Source organism: Leopardus geoffroyi, chromosome E2 (genome assembly GCF_018350155.1).
Source record: "Leopardus geoffroyi isolate Oge1 chromosome E2, O.geoffroyi_Oge1_pat1.0, whole genome shotgun sequence".
Lineage (NCBI taxonomy): Eukaryota > Metazoa > Chordata > Mammalia > Carnivora > Felidae > Leopardus > Leopardus geoffroyi.
Genome location: NC_059335.1, coordinates 49,093,365 through 49,111,309, shown reverse-complemented (window position 1 = coordinate 49,111,309; position 17,945 = coordinate 49,093,365). Strand labels below are relative to the sequence as shown.

General features: G+C 44.9%; 1 protein-coding gene across 2 annotated transcripts in view; it reads left to right on the top strand.

Annotated features, from left to right (window-relative positions):
* GLG1 (golgi glycoprotein 1) overlaps nt 1–17,415 on the top strand; it is a 146,370-nt gene extending 128,955 nt beyond the window's left edge. The window contains exons 19-27 of one of the 2 annotated variants that reach the window (XM_045443536.1): nt 2,666–2,803; nt 4,878–5,001; nt 5,919–6,061; nt 6,252–6,353; nt 7,546–7,653; nt 9,242–9,362; nt 9,980–10,086; nt 12,320–12,483; nt 13,518–13,693. In XM_045443536.1, the coding sequence (XP_045299492.1) occupies nt 2,666–2,803; nt 4,878–5,001; nt 5,919–6,061; nt 6,252–6,353; nt 7,546–7,653; nt 9,242–9,362; nt 9,980–10,086; nt 12,320–12,483; nt 13,518–13,593 (1,083 nt within the window). In that variant the 3' untranslated portion in view covers nt 13,594–13,693. Of the gene's footprint in view, nt 1–2,665; nt 2,804–4,877; nt 5,002–5,918; nt 6,062–6,251; nt 6,354–7,545; nt 7,654–9,241; nt 9,363–9,979; nt 10,087–12,319 lie in introns of both variants that reach the window. The other variant, XM_045443534.1, reaches the window with a different exon arrangement.
* Nucleotides 17,416–17,945: the final 530 nt, after the last annotated feature.

Genomic DNA, 17,945 nt, shown 5'->3' with positions numbered 1-17,945 from the left:
CCTAAAGGAAGTTCCTTACCTGCATTCCTCATGTTCTCCTGTTCATTCTCTTCCCTCTTTCAGGTTAGCTTGTCCTTCTCCACCTTGTCTGCCTAAGAAGCTCTTCACAATCCTTCAAATGTCTCCTCCTCTCTGTAGCTTTTCTAACACCGTGTACCTCCAGAATTGATTATTCCTTTACTCTGTGCCTGTTGCACAAAAGTTCTTAACTGGAAGTCACATAGGAATCACCTGGGAAATCTTGTTTCTTTAACGCACAGAACTGGGCCCTGTCCTGAATTAGTATTAGTCAGGAATGAAGTACAAAGAAGTGATTTTTTTTTTCTTGTAATGTTCTTCTAGTGACTCAGCTACGTTTTCTAGTTCAGGGAATTGCCCTGAAAGCACCACACTGGTGCTTTAGCCTTTGAGATAGTGGCTTCATTATCGTCTTGTATCTGCTATTGCTGATGTCTATCTCACTCTCGTGTCTGTGCAGATCATCTACTCTGAATTTTCTCTTTATCTTTAATGATCCATAATTCCGCTGGCATGTAATCAGGGATGGGTTTTTTTGTTTTTGTTTTTTTTCTTTATCTTAGTTGGCTCTTTCAGTCTCAGAATTCATGTTTTTCTCAATTTGGGGACATTCTCGATTATTGTTTTCTTCCAAATACTGCCTTGCTTTTACTTCCTTCTAGAACTCATATTAGACAGTTGGAACATCTGAATCTGTCCTCCATGTCTCTTCACTTTTTCTTTCATACTTGCCATTTCTTTGTTATTTGTACTGCATTGAGGTAATTCCTCAGGTCTATCTCCCAGCTTAAAGATGTATTCTTCAGCTGTGTCCATTCTGTTTTTAGAGAGACTCCCAGTTGGGAGTTTTATTTTTTGTTTCCAGAATCTGTTACTGGTTCCTCTCATAACCATCTGTTCTTGATTCTGGTTTACCATTTCTTTCTATATTGTTCTGAGGACATTAAATATATTTTTTTAATTGTTCTCTTACTTTTTCCTCTCAGTTATTTGGTGATTCTTGGTTCTCCCTTGAGGATTTCATAGAAGTCTCATGACTTTATGCTACAGCTCTAGTTCCTGCAGATTCCCATCTGCTTCCCTTCTTTATCATTTATTTCATTTTTTAAAAAAATTTTTTAATGTTTATTTATTTTTGAGAGAGAGAGAGAGAGACACAGTGTGAGCAGGGGATGGGGAGAGAGAGAGGGAGACCCAGAATCCGAAGCAGGCTCCAGGCTCTGAGCTATCAGAGCAGAGCCTGACGTGGGGCTCAAACTCATAAACCGTGAGATCATGACCTGAGCCGAAGTCAAGGCTTAACAGACTGAGCCACCCAGGCGCCCCTCATTTTTTTTTTTAATAATATCTAAAAGGTTGGTGTAAGGAAGGGGAGATTTATACTCAATTCACTATCTTAAAATCCATCATATGGCACTTTATGCTTTTATGTTAACCCGCTCATCTTTTTTTTTTTTTTTAAGGTTTTTTTTTTTTAACGTGTATTTATTTTTGAGAGAGACAGAGCGAGACAGAGCATGAATAGGGAGGGGCAGAGAAAGGGAGACACAGAATTCGAAACAGGCTCCAGGCTCTGAGCTGTCAGCACAGAGCCCTACGTGGGGCTCGAACTCACAGAGCACGAGATCGTGACCTGAGCTGAAGTCGGACGCTTAACCGACTGAGCCACCCAGACGCCTCTCATCTTTTTTTTTTAAGTTTGTTTTTGAGAGAACGAGAGACAGAGTGCAAGTGACGGGAGGGTCAGAGAGAGAGGGAGATACAGAATCCAAAGCAGGCTCCAGTCTCTGAGCTGTCAGCACAGAGCCCAACACAGGGCTTGAACTCACGCACTGTGAGACCATGACCAGAGCCGAAGCCAGATGTCCGATGAATTGAACCACCCAGGCACCCCTCGTCTTTTTTTTTTCTCTTAGATATTTGTTTATTTTTTGAGAGAAACAGAGGGGAGGGTGGAGGGGAAGAAAGAGCGGAAGAGAATCCCAAGCAGGCTTTGCAGTGTCAGCACACAGCCTGACACAGGGCTCGATCCCGCGAACCATGAGGTCATGACCTGAGCTGAATCCAGAGTCAGATGCTTAACCGACTGAGCCACCCATTGTTTTATTTATTTATTATTTTTTGATTTGTTTATTGTAGTTGTTTATAAAAGTTTGCCCTGTGAGACTGTGTATTTATCAGGGGTAGCGACTGGGCCTCATTCATACCTGGCATCTAATGCTCTATTCTCATGGGGTAAATGGTGAGTGGAACTGAACCTCCTAGCTTGTGCCTACTGACTAGTCAGGGATATTGCTCCCTAGAAAAACAGAGTGCCTAATGTGTGCTCCAAAAGGAGTCTTGACAAAGAAGAGCTAGAGGACAGAAAAAAACAAGAGTCTTGAGGGGGATTCCTTCCCTTTAGCCTCCAGTGCAGCCTGCTCAACTCATCCATTATTTTTATACAGTCTGGTTCACTGTTAGACCTAAAGCTGTAAATCTGCAAGCATAATTCTCCTTAGTGAGGAAATTCTGACTCCTCTTACCTTGGAATTAGGAATAGAATGAAAGAGAGGGGATGCACTAAGAACTGAATGCTGTAGTGAGAACATATAGATTATCAATCCCTGATACATCCCTTAACTTGACCATAATTCTTATGCCCTAGATTATTGAATGCCTGAAAGAAAACAAGAAGCAGCTAAGTACTCGTTGCCACCAGAAAGTTTTTAAGCTACAGGAGACAGAGATGATGGACCCAGAACTAGACTATACACTTATGAGAGTCTGCAAGCAGATGATAAAGGTAAGGGATCTCAAACCAGGGGCTAAGTACAGGGTAAATAAAAATAACAACATAAGCTTCTTTAAACTTTGGAGCAAATTTTATAATCTTTCCACTCAACCTGTTTTATACAGAGGAGACAGTGGTTCTCGTGGTGTGGTCCCTAGCTCAGCTGCATCATCACCCCCTGGAAACTTACAAATGCTTGGGCCCTACCCTCTGCCTACTGAATCAGAAACTCTGGGAGCAGAGCTAATAGCTTTAACAAGCCTTCCAGTTGATTCTGATGCACGCTCAAGTTTGACAACCATCGAGCTAAGCTAACTGACCTCACTTTGACCTAAGGCACAAGTAAATAGATACCCAGTAAATATATGATTGATTTTGAGGGCAGTTAGTGGTAGGTATGTTGAGAAAGTCACCACCAAATGTCTTGATCATCCACCTACCACAGTCAAAAGGCTTTTCTATTTTATATGTTCTTTTGTTTCATATACTTCTCCAGTGAACATTCTCTGTAACAGGCTAACTTGAGAACCTAAATGCCAGTTCCTTGTTGTATCCACATGTATAAAGAGATTTAAATTTAAGGTTCTAATACACTTAAGATAAAATAAAAGCAAATGCTTTATTAAAATAAAATGTTACTTAAAAAATAAAATACTACTTTTAAAATAAAATGCTGGTCCACTCTGGAAAACAGTATGGAGGTTCCTCAAAAAACTAAAAATAGAACTACCCTACGACCCAGCAATTGCAAAACTAGGTATTTATCCAAGGGATACAGGTGTGCTGTTTCGAAGGGACACATGCACCCCCATGTTTATAGCAGCACTATCGACAATAGCCAAAGTATGGAAAGAGCCCAAATGTCCATCCATGGATGAATGGATAAAGAAGATGTGGTGTATACATATACAATGGAGTATTACTCAGCAATCAAAAAGAATGACATCTTGCCATTTGCAACTACGTGGATGGAACTGGAGGGTATTATGCTAAGTGAAATTAGTCAGAGAAAGACAAATACCATATGATTTCACTCATATGAGGACTTTAACAGACAAAACAGATGAACATAAGGGAAGGGAAACAAAAATAATATAAAAACAAGGAGGGGGACAAAACAGAAGAGATTCATAAATATGGAGAACAAATTGAGGGTTGCTGGATGGGTCGTGGGAAGGGGGATGGGCTAAATGGGTAAGGGGCACTAAGGAATCCACCCCTGAATCATTGTTCCACTATATGCTAACTAAACTGGATGTAAATTTTTAAAAGTTAAATTAAAAAATAAAAAATAAGTAAATAAATAAATAAAATAAAATGCTGCTTTTCACTCTTTCAGATACCAAATAGAATTGTGAAAGTTAGAAATGTCTTTAGTTGACCCTGGTAGATTTGAGTCCTGTGTAAAAGCTGAAATGCCAGGCTCTGATCTGAGGGAATTTTGTAAGATTTTGATGACTTTTGTAAAAATCAGTCATCAACTTATATTAAGATATCCATAGGCTGTAATTAGCAGATACACTGTTGATTAGCAGATAGAGGTAGAATTTATTGTTAGTCCAAAATGGATCTCTGACTTCAAGGACACTAACAAGTGTACAGGGACTAGCCTCACACCGTTTGGTAGCATTATAGCCCCCATAGTTAAGAGATGAACTAGACAGGTCCTTAACCCACATTCCTGTTCACATTGTTCAGTGGGTAATTTTTAAATTTCCTATTGGGATTGGGTGGATATGGCTTGAGGGCTACCTGGCCACCTGGTACAATGTTATGTTTTTACTTAAACAGTGTTTAAGATCATGAGATGCCATGTAATGTAACATAGGCATGCAGGTACAGAATCAATCCTGTGCAAAATAGGAAACAGTGAGGGTAGTAGGGAGAAATGTGAGAGATATAGTAGAGACTCGATAAAAGGAGAAGTGGAGTCTGGGTGTTTATTCAGGCTTAGCTGTTTCTCTTGTACCAAGTGATATCTTCAAGCTGATTTTGTCATTAGCTCACCAGTAGGTGGAAGGGTGATGCAGATGATGTTCATTGCCATATTTGGATAACTACGTTTGTAAATCTTTGTTTCTTGCAGAGGTTCTGTCCAGAGGCAGATTCCAAAACCATGTTGCAGTGCTTGAAGCAAAATAAGAACAGTGAATTGATGGATCCCAAATGCAAACAGATGATAACCAAGCGCCAGATCACTCAGAACACAGGTAACATCATGGCTTGGCTTTCCTGGTTCCATTGACTGTGGCTTAAATGGAGCTGAGTCGACGTATATCTACCTAATTAAACTACAGATATTTTGTTGCCTGTGGATTTCAAGGGAAGAGTCTGGATCTAGTAAGGAAAATAACATATTCTTCCTTCAAAGAGTATTTGGCAGAATGAAAGTCATAGGAAAGAGGAGACAGAGGAAGTCAAGGCTGGAGTTCTTTGAAAAGTCTAGAGATTTAACAAAACTTCATGCATGTGGCAGGAGAATATATGGGTAATGTTTTTTAGAACAGAGAAATTTCAGCTCTGAGTTGCAAAACCTTATAACATAGTGGGCAAGATGAGTCCAGTATTCTCAGTGTTTTCCAAAACATCTGTTAGGGGAAGGTTGGTGATGGCTGAGTGGTTTTTTTGAGAACTACTAAAGAATACTGGTACCAGCAGACCCCACAGACGTGCTGCAAGGTAGAATTCCTGGGGTCTCTGTGTCCACATCTACCCTTTCATTTAATTATATTGCTGATTAAAAGCAGTGTAGTCAGGACTCTTGGGTGGCTCAGTAGGTTGAGCATCCACCTCTTGATTTCAGCTCAGGTCATGATCCCAGGGTCTTAGGATTGAGCCCTGTGTTGTGCTCCACGCTGAGCCCACGTGGAGCCTGCTTAAAATCCCCCCTTCTTCCTCTCCCCCCCCCCCAAAAATAAAAAATAAAAACATGCACCCAGAAAAAAATTTTTTTAATTTAAAAAATAAAAATAGTGTAATGAATGCTCGGTAAATGTTTAGCAAATAAACAAATCAGTAGTTTATTTGTGGTCATTGATGTAATATGTACCCTTTTGAAAGGTAGATCTTGAATATTTTTGAATCCAGGTGGAATATTTTATCACATACTGACAACTTTCCACTCTAGATTACCGCTTAAACCCTGTGCTAAGGAAAGCCTGTAAAGCTGACATTCCTAAATTCTGCCATGGTATCCTGACTAAGGCCAAGGATGATTCGGAACTGGAAGGCCAAGTCATCTCGTGCCTCAAGCTCAGATATGCTGACCAGGTAAACAGTCCTGGGCTCCCTGCGGAGGTGTGTTTATAGAGGCCCCTCTACTCCTGGCAGGTTTTTCTTTGGAAGCCCCTAGCTTACTCCTACTTTCCCAAGACCTTTTTCGTACCTTCCCAAACCAGGGACCAAATAAAAAGCTCAAGCTGTCTAATAGGCTGATGAACTCTCCTTTTGTCACATGTAGCGGCTCTCTTCGGACTGTGAAGACCAGATCCGGATTATTATCCAGGAGTCTGCTCTGGATTACCGACTAGATCCTCAGCTCCAGCTACACTGCTCAGATGAGGTAGGATTTGGGTCTGAAGCTGGTTGTGAACAGAGCTGGTCAGAGAAGTGTTTGTTGAAGAAAAGTTCTGTACTGTCTTTCCCTTTAGCCCTGAATCCAGGGCCCATCTTCTGGACTTTTCATTGTTTGAATTTCTGGTTCCCTGTGACACTGAATTAGACTTGACATTCATCCTATCACTATAGAGTGTTGGTTCTATATTTCTCTGTTGTATTAGAATGTTCTTTTACTGTATCTGTCTCCGTATAGTTCTTCCTTCTCCTTATTCTGATGCTCAACCTAGAACTCCCCAAGACTTGCCAGAAAGAGAAAGTGCTCCTGGGGTGCCTGGGTGGCTTAGTTGGTTAAGTGTCTGACTTCAGCTCAGCTCATGATCTCACAGTTCATGGGTTTGAGCCCCACATTGGGCTCTGTACTGACAGTTTACAGCCTGGAGCCTGCTTCAGATTCTGTGTCTCCCTCTGTCTCTGCTCCTCCCCCACTTGCGCGCGCACGCTCTCTCTCTCTCTCTCTCTCTCTCTCTCAAAAATAAATAAATGTTAAAAAAGTGGGGGGGGAGGGGGAGAAAGAAAGTGCTCCTATAATAGCACTAAAGAAATGCCTGTCTTTGGACTTTGACTTCCTAGCTAGAAAAGCCCATGTGGAGAACTGTGTTCGACATATGTCAGTTTTAGGGGTCCATAGCTGAAGATTTGTTAAAGATGCTCACTCACAGCTCCCAAGGAAGACTTAAGTTTTTAATCTTTGGTGTGGACTGTGTTTTAGAACCTGTGTGTGTGTGTGTGTGTGTGTGTGTGTGTGTGTGTGTGTGTTGCCAAGTTGTGAGTTGAGGTTGACTCCGAACCTTTATAGATGTCAGCCATTTGCTTTTAGTATTTCACTTGGCTATGTAACCTTCCTCCTGTGGAATCAAGGAGTAGCCTTCTTTGTGACCAGTCCTGGGACACTCTGACTCAAATGTCAGGTTTGACAGCATAAACGTCAGTATACTGACTGGTTTTTGACTCTGTGTGCCAGTCTTTGTGACAGTGAATGGAGCCCAGCATTTCATCCAGGACAGGGGGCGGGGCGTGAAGTCCACTAGGAGACTGAGGAGACATCCAGACCATATGGGAGTGTCAACAAACCTGCAGGTTTCAGAGACAGGGTTTCTGGTGACAGCAGAGATGTGTTTTGTGTGTCTCTGGAACAGATCTCCAATCTGTGTGCTGAGGAAGCAGCTGCCCAAGAGCAGACAGGTCAAGTGGAAGAGTGCCTCAAAGTTAACCTGCTCAAAATCAAAACGGACGCATGTAAAAAGGTAATACCGCCAGTGGCCTTGTTTCCCTGCCTGCTTTTCACAAAACTTTTTCTTCCCTTCTGATGCTGTAGTCTGCATATCTTAGCAAGAACATCTAAACCTTCCTTCCCGGGATTATACGTTTCTTCCCTCTTACGAAACTTTCACTAGATTCTTGACAATTAATCACCTATAACTGAAATATTCTTCCACGTGTACTGATTATTTATGAACATGTCTGATCCCCATGACCAGGCCATGGTTTAAGGCCCTGTGAGTGCAGAACTGAAAGCAAAATGTCAAGTCCAATAGTATCAGTAAAGATATTGCATTCATAAAAATCATTTCAGAAATAGCTTATAAAAACGAAGTTATCAAAACATGACTATTAAGCATACATTATCTTGGAAAATTGCAAATGAAATAATATATTTGATCTTTTTAAAAAAGCTTTGTCTTTTTTTGAAAAGTGTTTGAGTGATGTCATTTTTGAGTCACTGAATATTGTACACAGATATTTTCATCTGCTGAAATGTTTCTGATTCCACACGGCCTGAGGAATAATGGGAGATGGTTAAAAGCTAAATCCATATGTTTTCCTTGGACTAGTTTGTCATCAGATGATCCCATTTAACTTTGAAGAGTAATATTTGAGTTTTGTTTTTTGTTTTCTTGTTTTTATTATTGTTGCTTTACAGGGCCTGTAGTCTTTCTCTTGAGAGCAAACTAATTTTTATTTAAGAAAGCACTTTTGGCCTGTTGTTACCTCCTGTTCTTTCAAGTCTAAATGGAAAGTCTGCAGAGCTGATGTCACTTCCATCATGGTTATGTTCCTCTTGTTTAGGACATCTTTAGACTCACTAAGAGTTTTTCTTGCAGTAAAAATTATGCTCTGTGAATCTTTTTTATCTTTTGAGGATAACGGAGGTAACATGAAACATTATGCAAACATTTTTCTTTGTTTGCCTGGGAGTTTTAAAACTCTGGTTTTTATTTTTTTATTTTTTTTATATATTTTTTTAGTGTTTATGTATTTTTGAGAGAGGGATAGAGACAGATTGCAAGCAGGGAAGGGGCAGAGAGAAAGACACACACACAGAATCTGAAGCAGGCTCCAGGCTCTGAGCTGTCAGTACAGAGCCCAAGGCAGGGCTTAAACTCACAAGCTGTGAAATCATGACCTGAGCCAAAGTTGGACACTTAACCAACTGAGCCACCCAGGTGCCCCAAAACTCTGGTTTTTAGATTTCACATTTTCATTTTTCTTAAGAAAGTAGCCGTATTATACCAACCGATATAAATACTAACATTTAGTATGCAACATATACAGCCCACCAGACTGCCAGAAACCCACATCTGATCTTGTAGCCCCCGCTTCGTTTAGCACATAGCTTTGATCATACTAGGCCTCCGAGTGTATGGAATCAGTTGCTGAGAATCTGCATTCTTTGTGTCATCACCACATTGTCCCTGTGTCAGAGTAAGTTCTGTTGTTAACCCACACCCTTCCCTCCTTGACTTTACTCTTCGTATGTAAAGTATTTGCAGATAACAAATCTGATGTATTTCCTCTATAAAAGCTTGCTCTACGATGATTCTTCCTTCTTAGGAAGTGTTAAACATGCTGAAGGAAAGCAAAGCAGACATCTTTGTGGACCCAGTTCTTCATACAGCATGTGCCCTGGACATTAAGCACCACTGTGCAGCCATTACCCCCGGCCGAGGGCGTCGTAAGTCACTGTTCACTCTGGCCCTCTCTGAACTACCTTGGGAGGAGCACAGACTCCTTCTGAGACAGCACTTGCAGGTACTCTGTTCTCTAGCTGCAGCACAACCACAGACAACATCCTCTGGGGGCCTGGTTGTTGCCGGGACTAGGCTTTTGTGGCAGAATGAAGTTAGGAATGAATAATCCTGCAGGTTTGAACTGACCTAGCCATAACCAGAGGTAAGGTTCTGATGAAAAGGGAAGGTTGAGTTATTTATCAGGGAAGCAAAACTTAACTCATGATCATGGCCTCTTCCCCCTTGGCCAAACTAGAGCAGCTTCATCAGCTCACCCAGTGGCCATACTGGGTGGATCCTGGGCAGGTAGAAGAAAGTTGTTTCTAAGCCAGACATGCCCAATAAAATAAGAAGGTTTTAAGGGTCTCTGGGCAGCTGGTCCCTTGGAAGCTCAACATCATTTTTCTCCATGTTAAATCTTTGGTCCAATTTCCTAGAATGGATTTAACTTTGTGTAGCCTATACATCTGAATTCTCTGGTGATAAGGTGCCTCCTCCCCAACCTCATAGAAATTTCTGTTCTGTACAGTTTTAGACTCTTCTCATCCCTTTTCTTTCACAGAAATGTCCTGTCTCATGGAGGCCCTGGAGGATAAGCGGGTGAGGTTACAACCTGAGTGCAAAAAACGTCTCAATGACCGGATTGAAATGTGGAGTTATGCAGCAAAGGTAATGCCCAAGAGAGTCTCCTGAAGTGGCCATCTCTGTCCGTTCCCCAGATATTCCACTTGTCTTTTTGTCCTTGTTGCGAGACCGGCAGTAAGTGTATTTGAAAAGTCTGTCACTGCCCTTGGAAGCCTCCCTGGCTGTCTCTGAGCCTGCGGCCACCATCTCCTTTTGCCAGTGTCTGCAGGCTTTGCCGGGGCCACTGCTTTGTCCTCACTTGCCCATAGTCCACCGTGGAAAAGTGAGTCACCCAAAGGATGGGATAAAAGCCAGCTGTGCAAAGAGAACCAGAAATCATGCCCAGGGGAAAGCAACCAGGCTGGCCACTGTTGTCTTAAAGCTCGTTTTTCTGATTTTAGTCAGTGTTTGGCAGGAGCATATGTATGTGGGACTAGCCCCGGCCTTTGCCCTCAGCTAGGCTGAAACAGGAACGCTGATAGGGTAGAGAGACATCAGGACAGGTGAATGTGTGTGATACCCAGGCAGACTTGGGCTAAGGGAGATTTTTCCTACAAAAATGCAGCCTCAGCGAGAAGAGTAAGTTCTTCTCATGTGCACATTGCTTTGTGGTGCATAACACTTCGCTGGACATACTACCTCACTGAACCTTGAAACGCAGCAGGCTAAGTGGAGTGATTATTTCCCCACTTTACAGTGGAGGAAACTGTGACCTGCCCAAGGTGCCTCAGCGAGAAAGTCAGGTTTCTAGATCCACATTCTATCACCCCACAACGGGATGGACATTGCCAGTTGCCTTAGGTTAAGAAAGCGATCATGAGGACCCCCCCAGCTTCTTGGCCAGTTCCTCCTGTCACCCACATGAAAGGTCAAGGGTACCAGGCAAACAGGAAAGACCATGACAAGTCTTCACACCTAGAAGTAAGGGAAATGAAGAGAAGGGATCGCAGCTGTCCAAGTAGCACATACGCCCCTCACCCCTTCTCCCGAAGGAACGAAGTTGGCTTGGAAGCCCTCCGTTAAGTAAGGCAGCGGAGAGGGGCCAAGTCAGTCTCTTCCTTCTCTCTGCTTCTGCCGGGGAGCTGCTAAACGTTGCTGCAAAGAGATTCCACTGCTTGTTTTGTGTCGACAGATGTCAGTGCTCAGATCACGTTAATCTCACTCTGCTCTACGTATGCGGGACGAGCATAGAAACAGATGTAGCCAGACATCTCTGGGCACACCCTCTCAGGCACCCAGGCTAAGTTGAGACCCAAAAGAGCAGGTCCCTGTGCACCCGGGCAGCCTTTTGGCCCTGATTCTGCCATAGCAGGCTGCATAGAGAGAGGTCCGTTCAGGAAAGCAGTGAGGCTGAGAATGAAGACTGGCTAGGCTGCAGAGCCTGTGATTACAGGAGCAATGCAGTGTACTCGGTCAGCCTGAGTCATACTTGCACACTGTTTCTGATGGGACCGCGCTCCTTATTTAATGGTGAGTGACAGGGAGTCAAGATACAGAACCAGCATCCAACACAATCTCAACTGTTTGTTCTCTGTGGTTGTTTTTTGTTTTTTGTTTTTTGTTTTTTAATTTTTTTTTTTTCAACGTTTATTTATTTTTGGGACAGAGAGAGACAGAGCATGAACGGGGGAGGGGCAGAGAGAGAGGGAGACACAGAATCGGAAACAGGCTCCAGGCTCTGAGCCATCAGCCCAGAGCCCGACACGGGGCTCGAACTCACGGACGGCGAGATCGTGACCTGGCTGAAGTCGGACGCTTAACCGACTGCGCCACCCAGGCGCCCCTGTTCTCTGTGGTTTTTAATAATAAATCAGAATACCTAAGACCCTGTGTGACCTGGTACAAGTAATCACGTCCCACCCCTTGGCCTGTGGGTCTTCATCTGTAAAATGGGAGGAATACAATCTACTCTCAAGGATTGGTACGAGGACTAAATGATTGAAAACCTGTTGAGTGCTCTGCGAGGGCTTATGTGGCCAGGTCTTGAGTGTGAGGGCTGCTGTCAGGTTGGCAGGGGCGGGGATGGCGTGAGGTGGATAATATGAGACCCCACCTCTTTGTAGTTGTCTGTATTTTCTCGCCTTATGTAGTAGATATATACCATAGTGTGATCAGGAAAAGGAGTTGTAGCTCTGTGTTTGATTGTCTTGTCCCTTGCCCTTTCTCCCAAAAGGAAATGACATAAATTAAACTAGGAATTGAGAGGGGCAAGTTAGAGCTAGCCCTGCCTCCAACCCAGTTCTGTGTCCAAGGCCTGTGCTGCTGTGTGTCCTTCCAGGTGGCCCCGGCTGATGGCTTCTCTGACCTCGCCATGCAAGTGATGACATCTCCATCAAAGAACTACATTCTGTCTGTGATCAGCGGGAGCATCTGTATATTGTTCCTGATTGGCCTGATGTGTGGACGTATCACCAAGCGAGTAACACGAGAGCTCAAGGACAGGTAGAGCCACCGTGACCACCAAAGGAACTACCTGTCCAGTGCCCAGTTTGTACAGCCCTCCTGTATAGTGTACCCACTCACCTCGTTCTTCTAGGAGGTGGCATCAACACCCATGTTAGAGCAGCAGCAGGTGTCCTCTGCGTTGTCCCATCTCAGACTTCGCCCGTGTCCATGGTGTCCTCCTCCTTCTCGACCATTTGTGCAACAGCAGCAGCTGGCCGCTTTGGTTATCGCCTTTGTTGGCAAATTTGGGTTTACCTGCCCGTAGACAAGTCTCTCTCGTACCAATGGAACTACCAGTACTTCCAGAACCAACTTACCTGACCTGCAACTCAAATGATTTTTAAAAAAAAACAAAACAAAACAAAAACCACCAAAAAAAAAAAAAAAAGAAAAGAAAAAAAGAAATTTTTAAAGAAAGAAAAAAATGTATATAATAATACATCTCCTCCAGGCTTGACTTGGGCAATGGGGTTATTTCTTCTCTGTGACTGTAAAATGAAGCAGGACTTACGGGGAAAACACAGCACCCAATATGCTATATAACTGGGATGTCTTGCTCATTTCTCAAAAGCACCTTTGGACCATGTAGGGGCCACGGACTTCACCGACGAGTGGGAAATCAGTGACCAGTCTGCTTTGGGTCTTGTTTTCTTCTGCTAAAACAGTGATGCCTTCCAGATCTCACCTTAATAGAGCCGCTGCTGGTCAGGACCCCAGGCCATGAGTATTTCTATGACCCCCTCACTTCAGTGAGGTAAAGCAAGCATGAGCTTCCCTAAGCCAGAGGCAGATGGGTTGGGGAGGAGGTCAAAAGTGGGAAGCTGGTCAGAGGCTGGACCCTGAGTCCCAAGGAGCAGGATCCCAGGAATCTTCCTCCTCCAGGCTAGCACAGGATTCAGTTACATTCGGATTGACCCTGCTGGGGATGGTGGTTAGTCTGGAAGGCCTGCGGGGAGGCAGGGACTGCAGCAGAGAGGGAGCTCGGGGCAGGAAGGAGGAGCAGGGATTGGTTCACTTTGCTCAGTTTTTAGGCAACAGTGCAAGTCAAAGACAATGGCTTATAAAGATTTAGTGTGGTCTCAAGATGCGACTGGCAGTCCAACCTGACCCTTGTGCAGGCTCAAGGCCACCTTCCCAGACAAGCTCCCTTATGCCTCTTTGTAGAGAGGACTTGGAAAGTTATTACGTTAAAAGATGGAGCCTTTTATCTGTTTTTTTCTTTCTGTCCATTTGCTGCGTACACCCACTGTAGTAGGCATTGGCTGAGTGTTGTACTTTGATGAATCATCAGATGTTGTACTTCCAGAATCTAGCTTTATGGAAGCAATCTTCCTGGCCGTCCTCCTTCGTCCCTCCAGTGTGGGATGGCAGGTTTGGAGTGTAAAAGGGGAGGAGTGCAGGCATCACAGTGCAACTTGGCACACCTTGGTTTGAGTTTGGGGCATGGAGTTAGAGTGGGTGCACAAGAGGGCGGCATGTACAGTAGGAGATATATTTATATAATATATATTTTATTAACCTGTTAGACGTCCACAGAGTATTATAAATCACGTGCCTAAAACTGTCCACATAGACCATGGCGCCCCTCCTTGCCCTGCCCCCCCTTTGCCACTGTCCACATGTGCTGCGGGACGTATGCAACATTTGTCTCCCCTGAAATGTGTTCGATACAAAGTGGGTCAGTTTGTGGATCGGTTGATGCAGATTACTCCTTGTCTCATCTGAATGATGTATATTTGAATACTGTGGTTTTCTTTGCTCGTTGCTCCCCTTCCGGGGGGCAGTGCAATCCAGAAGCCAGCTGTATCCCCCTGCCTAGGGTACTGCGAGTTACCAAGGGGAGCTGCTCAGCTGCTTGGTCCCTTCAGTCCTGCTCTTAGGGTCTTCCTGATTCTCAACAGCTGTCCTGGGGTTCTTCCAAAACTTGAAACTCTTGGAGTCCGAGCAGCATACCCCTACCACCACCGTTGTTGGACTGAATTGAGCTGGTCCGGATAGTCCACCTCCAGGAGTTCCCACCTGGGCCTGGGGGCTTGGGATTGAGAACCGGGGATGTCCTCTCAACGCAGGCCCCCACTGACCTGTCTGGCATGGTTCACAGGATAGAATAAAACATTCACCATTTGGTGAGTGTGCGGGTACCATTCTCCATCTCTGCGTTCTCCCTCCTAGTGTTTGTAAAACAAACCAATAGTTTAAGGTATCTGGACATTTTGGCTTTGTCTGAAGCATATCTGGAAGCTTGAGAAGGATTTTGATTCTTGGTACATTTATCATCTTTAGAAATGATACAATAAATAAAAGGGATAATTCTGCCAGTATTTTTGTTGCTTTTGCTAGAAAGCATTTCACCATCCTGCTTGGAATAGTTTCATATGACTGGTTCTTGAGAGTCCCAGGTAGTGTCCTGAGCAGTTTTCTACCTGCAGGGTGCCCAGCACCTTCTGAACCTGCAGCTCAACTGTATCCATTCTGCCCCCCATTTGGTATAATAACACAGGTTCTGGGGCACCTCTGGTCACTGGCCTCAGAGGTCAATCATGAGTAAATCACCTAGTCGACTCAAGAAGAAATCGCCCTAGTGGAGAAGCTGATGATGGACCTTGGCCTTTATCTCTTCTGATGTCTAGCCTGTGGACAATAACAAGCAGCTGGGGGTGGGTTTTCCACAGTCAAGGCCTCAGGCGTTTGCCGAAAATCCAGGTAACTCATCTGGCCTTATTAGCTCTCTCCAGGGTCTGGGGAAGTCATATGAAGTGTGCTCCAGAACACTCCAGAGGCCCCGAGAGGTTACTCTCCTGGCCTGGAGGCCCTCCGGTATAGGAGATTGGAAATGAAGGGCGACTGTCAAGAACAAGACTCTTCCCTCTAACCGAGTTTCTCTCCCAGAATGGTAGCCCTGGAAGTGAGACCCTTACCCTGGTGCGGCCCTCACCATCCTCTGCTCTTGCTGCTCTCCCAGGAGACGTGTGCTAGCAAGATGTGCTGAGGTAGGAGCATAGCCGAGGCTTGGGTTCACTCCAGCAGGAAAGTCTCCCTCCTCTACATTCCCTGGAGGCCCTCTGGCTGCCACTGCCAGTTCTGTGGGTCCAGTCAACGCACTCCAAACCAGTGCATCCTGAGTACTGGTACTCAGCGGGCATTGGCTCGAATTCACTGCAGGCCTCCGGCTGTCTGATATTCTGTGCTTCCTTTTCTGGGGAACAGTGAGCAGCTCTGCCTGGGCGAGAGAGGGAGGGAGATTCTGCTTTCCTAGAAGAGGTGACAGAATTGTCAGAGTTCACTTCTTCCTATTTCCTGAAGTTGTGTCATAAAAGAATCCAGTGGTAAAGAGGTCTATAGTATCCATTTACTCATCAGACAAAATGGAACGGGACTTCTGTGCCGACTTCCCTGTCTTCCCAAGAAAAGATTCACTCTCTTGTGTGAGTATGACTTCTGGAAATGTCTCCCATCCTCCCCACCCCCAGGCTTGCGGTACAGCTTCTGTCCCACAGATCCCCACTCTAGGGAGTCATCCAGGGAGAGAGAGATGGCTTCATGGGCCTCCTTTCTTACTTAGCTGGTCTCAAGTTCTTCTGAGAAAAAGCTTTCATATCCCATTTCTTCCCCTCCCCCACCAAAAACTACATGTTCTCCACATCCAGCTTCTTTTAAGCAAGCAGATACAGAGAAGGAAGCTGGAAAGGACCCGTGGCAGCCAGCCAATCCAGCCTGACCCATTCAACCTAAATTTTGGCCACAGAACCACAAGCATAGGGCTTTTTGAATTGTGTGCATTTTGGTATATATATTTGTATTTCAGGTTCTTCTGGATTTGGGAAACCTGAAAGATCCTTTTTTTCTCCCCCGCTTTGGACAGCACCTACGTAGCTTTATCGAATGCAGCATTCTGGTACCCTGAATTTCTCCTCGGCCTTCAGGGACACTTCTCTCCTTCACCTCTTCTCCACTGCTCCCTGATTCCCAAGGGCCGTGGGGCCACAGCTCCTGTTCTGGCCTGCCCCTCCTCCCTTCCTCCCTCTCTCTATCTCTCTCTCTTGTCTTTGGTTGGCCATCTCTCTAATACACTCCTCTTGGTCCTCCTCTCCATTAGGACCAGGGTCACATGTTAGGGCATTCGAGTCTGAAGCCGAATCCCCCTTCTTGCCCTGACCTCAGACAACAGATAAGTCATAGCAAACCCAGACTGACTCTTCTGAGTGACAAGCTTCTCCCAGCCGTCTAGTGAGATCACTATGGAGACCCCAGGACTGCTTGTTATCTGGAGCACAAGGTGGAAATATCTGTTTAGTCTGGTGGTAGCAGGATCCTGACGGTGGTTTCCTCTCCTTCCTCCTCCCCAAGATCTGTCACAACACACCGGTAGGGATGTTGTTGGGATACATGGAGTAGAGAAACCTTCCTGGGCAAGGAGAAAATTCAGATAGTGCCTCTATATTCTGTTTTTGCCTTCCCCCAGCATGGAACCCATGGAACCCATGGAACCCATGGAACCTGGACCCCAGAGCCCAGCAGGCCTATGCCAGGAGCTAGGGAGGTTGGAGAGGCCCCGGGCAGACTGCAGTCAGTGCACGGGGTCGGGTGGCCAGCAGGACAGCCGGCAGCAGGAGCCTTCCTAGCAGCTTCTCCCGGCACAGTGTTCCCAAGGTCAGTCCAAGCAGGAAAACAGACTGAACAGCAGATGCTGTGTGACATCTTAGGCCTTGAACTTTTTTTTTTTTTTTTAAGAAAGAGAAAATACAGAAAAGTAAAATTAACAAGCCTCTTTTGTAAATGATTTTTCTTTCTATGTATAAAATCCCAGCAGTTCCTTGTTTTTACATGTTCATGCTGTGTAATTTTGAGATGTTACTGAGATCCTGAACATAATGTGCATTTTTTTCTGTACAGATGAAATGGGAGAATTTAATAAAGAGTTTGCAGGTTTTTACTTGTTAAATCTTCTCTGGTGACTGGGAGGACGCCCCCAACCAACTGCTCTGTGAGGAGCATCTCCCGAGCTGTGCACCCTGACCCTACTCGCTGCGCTTGGTGGTGTCGTTTCTGTCTCCTCAGCTAAATAGGTCAAGCAGGGTAGGACCACAGGAACTTTAGAGGCCGGATCCAAGGTCTTCTGACCGTCAGGTTGATGTGTTGGGAATTACTCACTTTAAACCACATCATAAGGCTCCTTCCTGGGGAGAGCGTAGCTGGGACCCATCGTTGCACATAAGCACGTGGATGCACTGGTCTCTAGTGGTCACCTTCCCTCTGGGCCCAGAACTAGGCCACATTTCTTGTCCATGCCCTGTCAGGTCCCTGTTCATCAGCCCTCACCTCCCCGTTCCAACAGCCCAGTCCCAGGGCCAGTGACCCCTGTGACACCCTTCCTGAGGCTTCTGTCTCCTTCGCTATGGCAAAGCGAATTTGCGTGTGGGTGTTACAAAATCCTCACTTAAGGAGTTTGCATGGACACA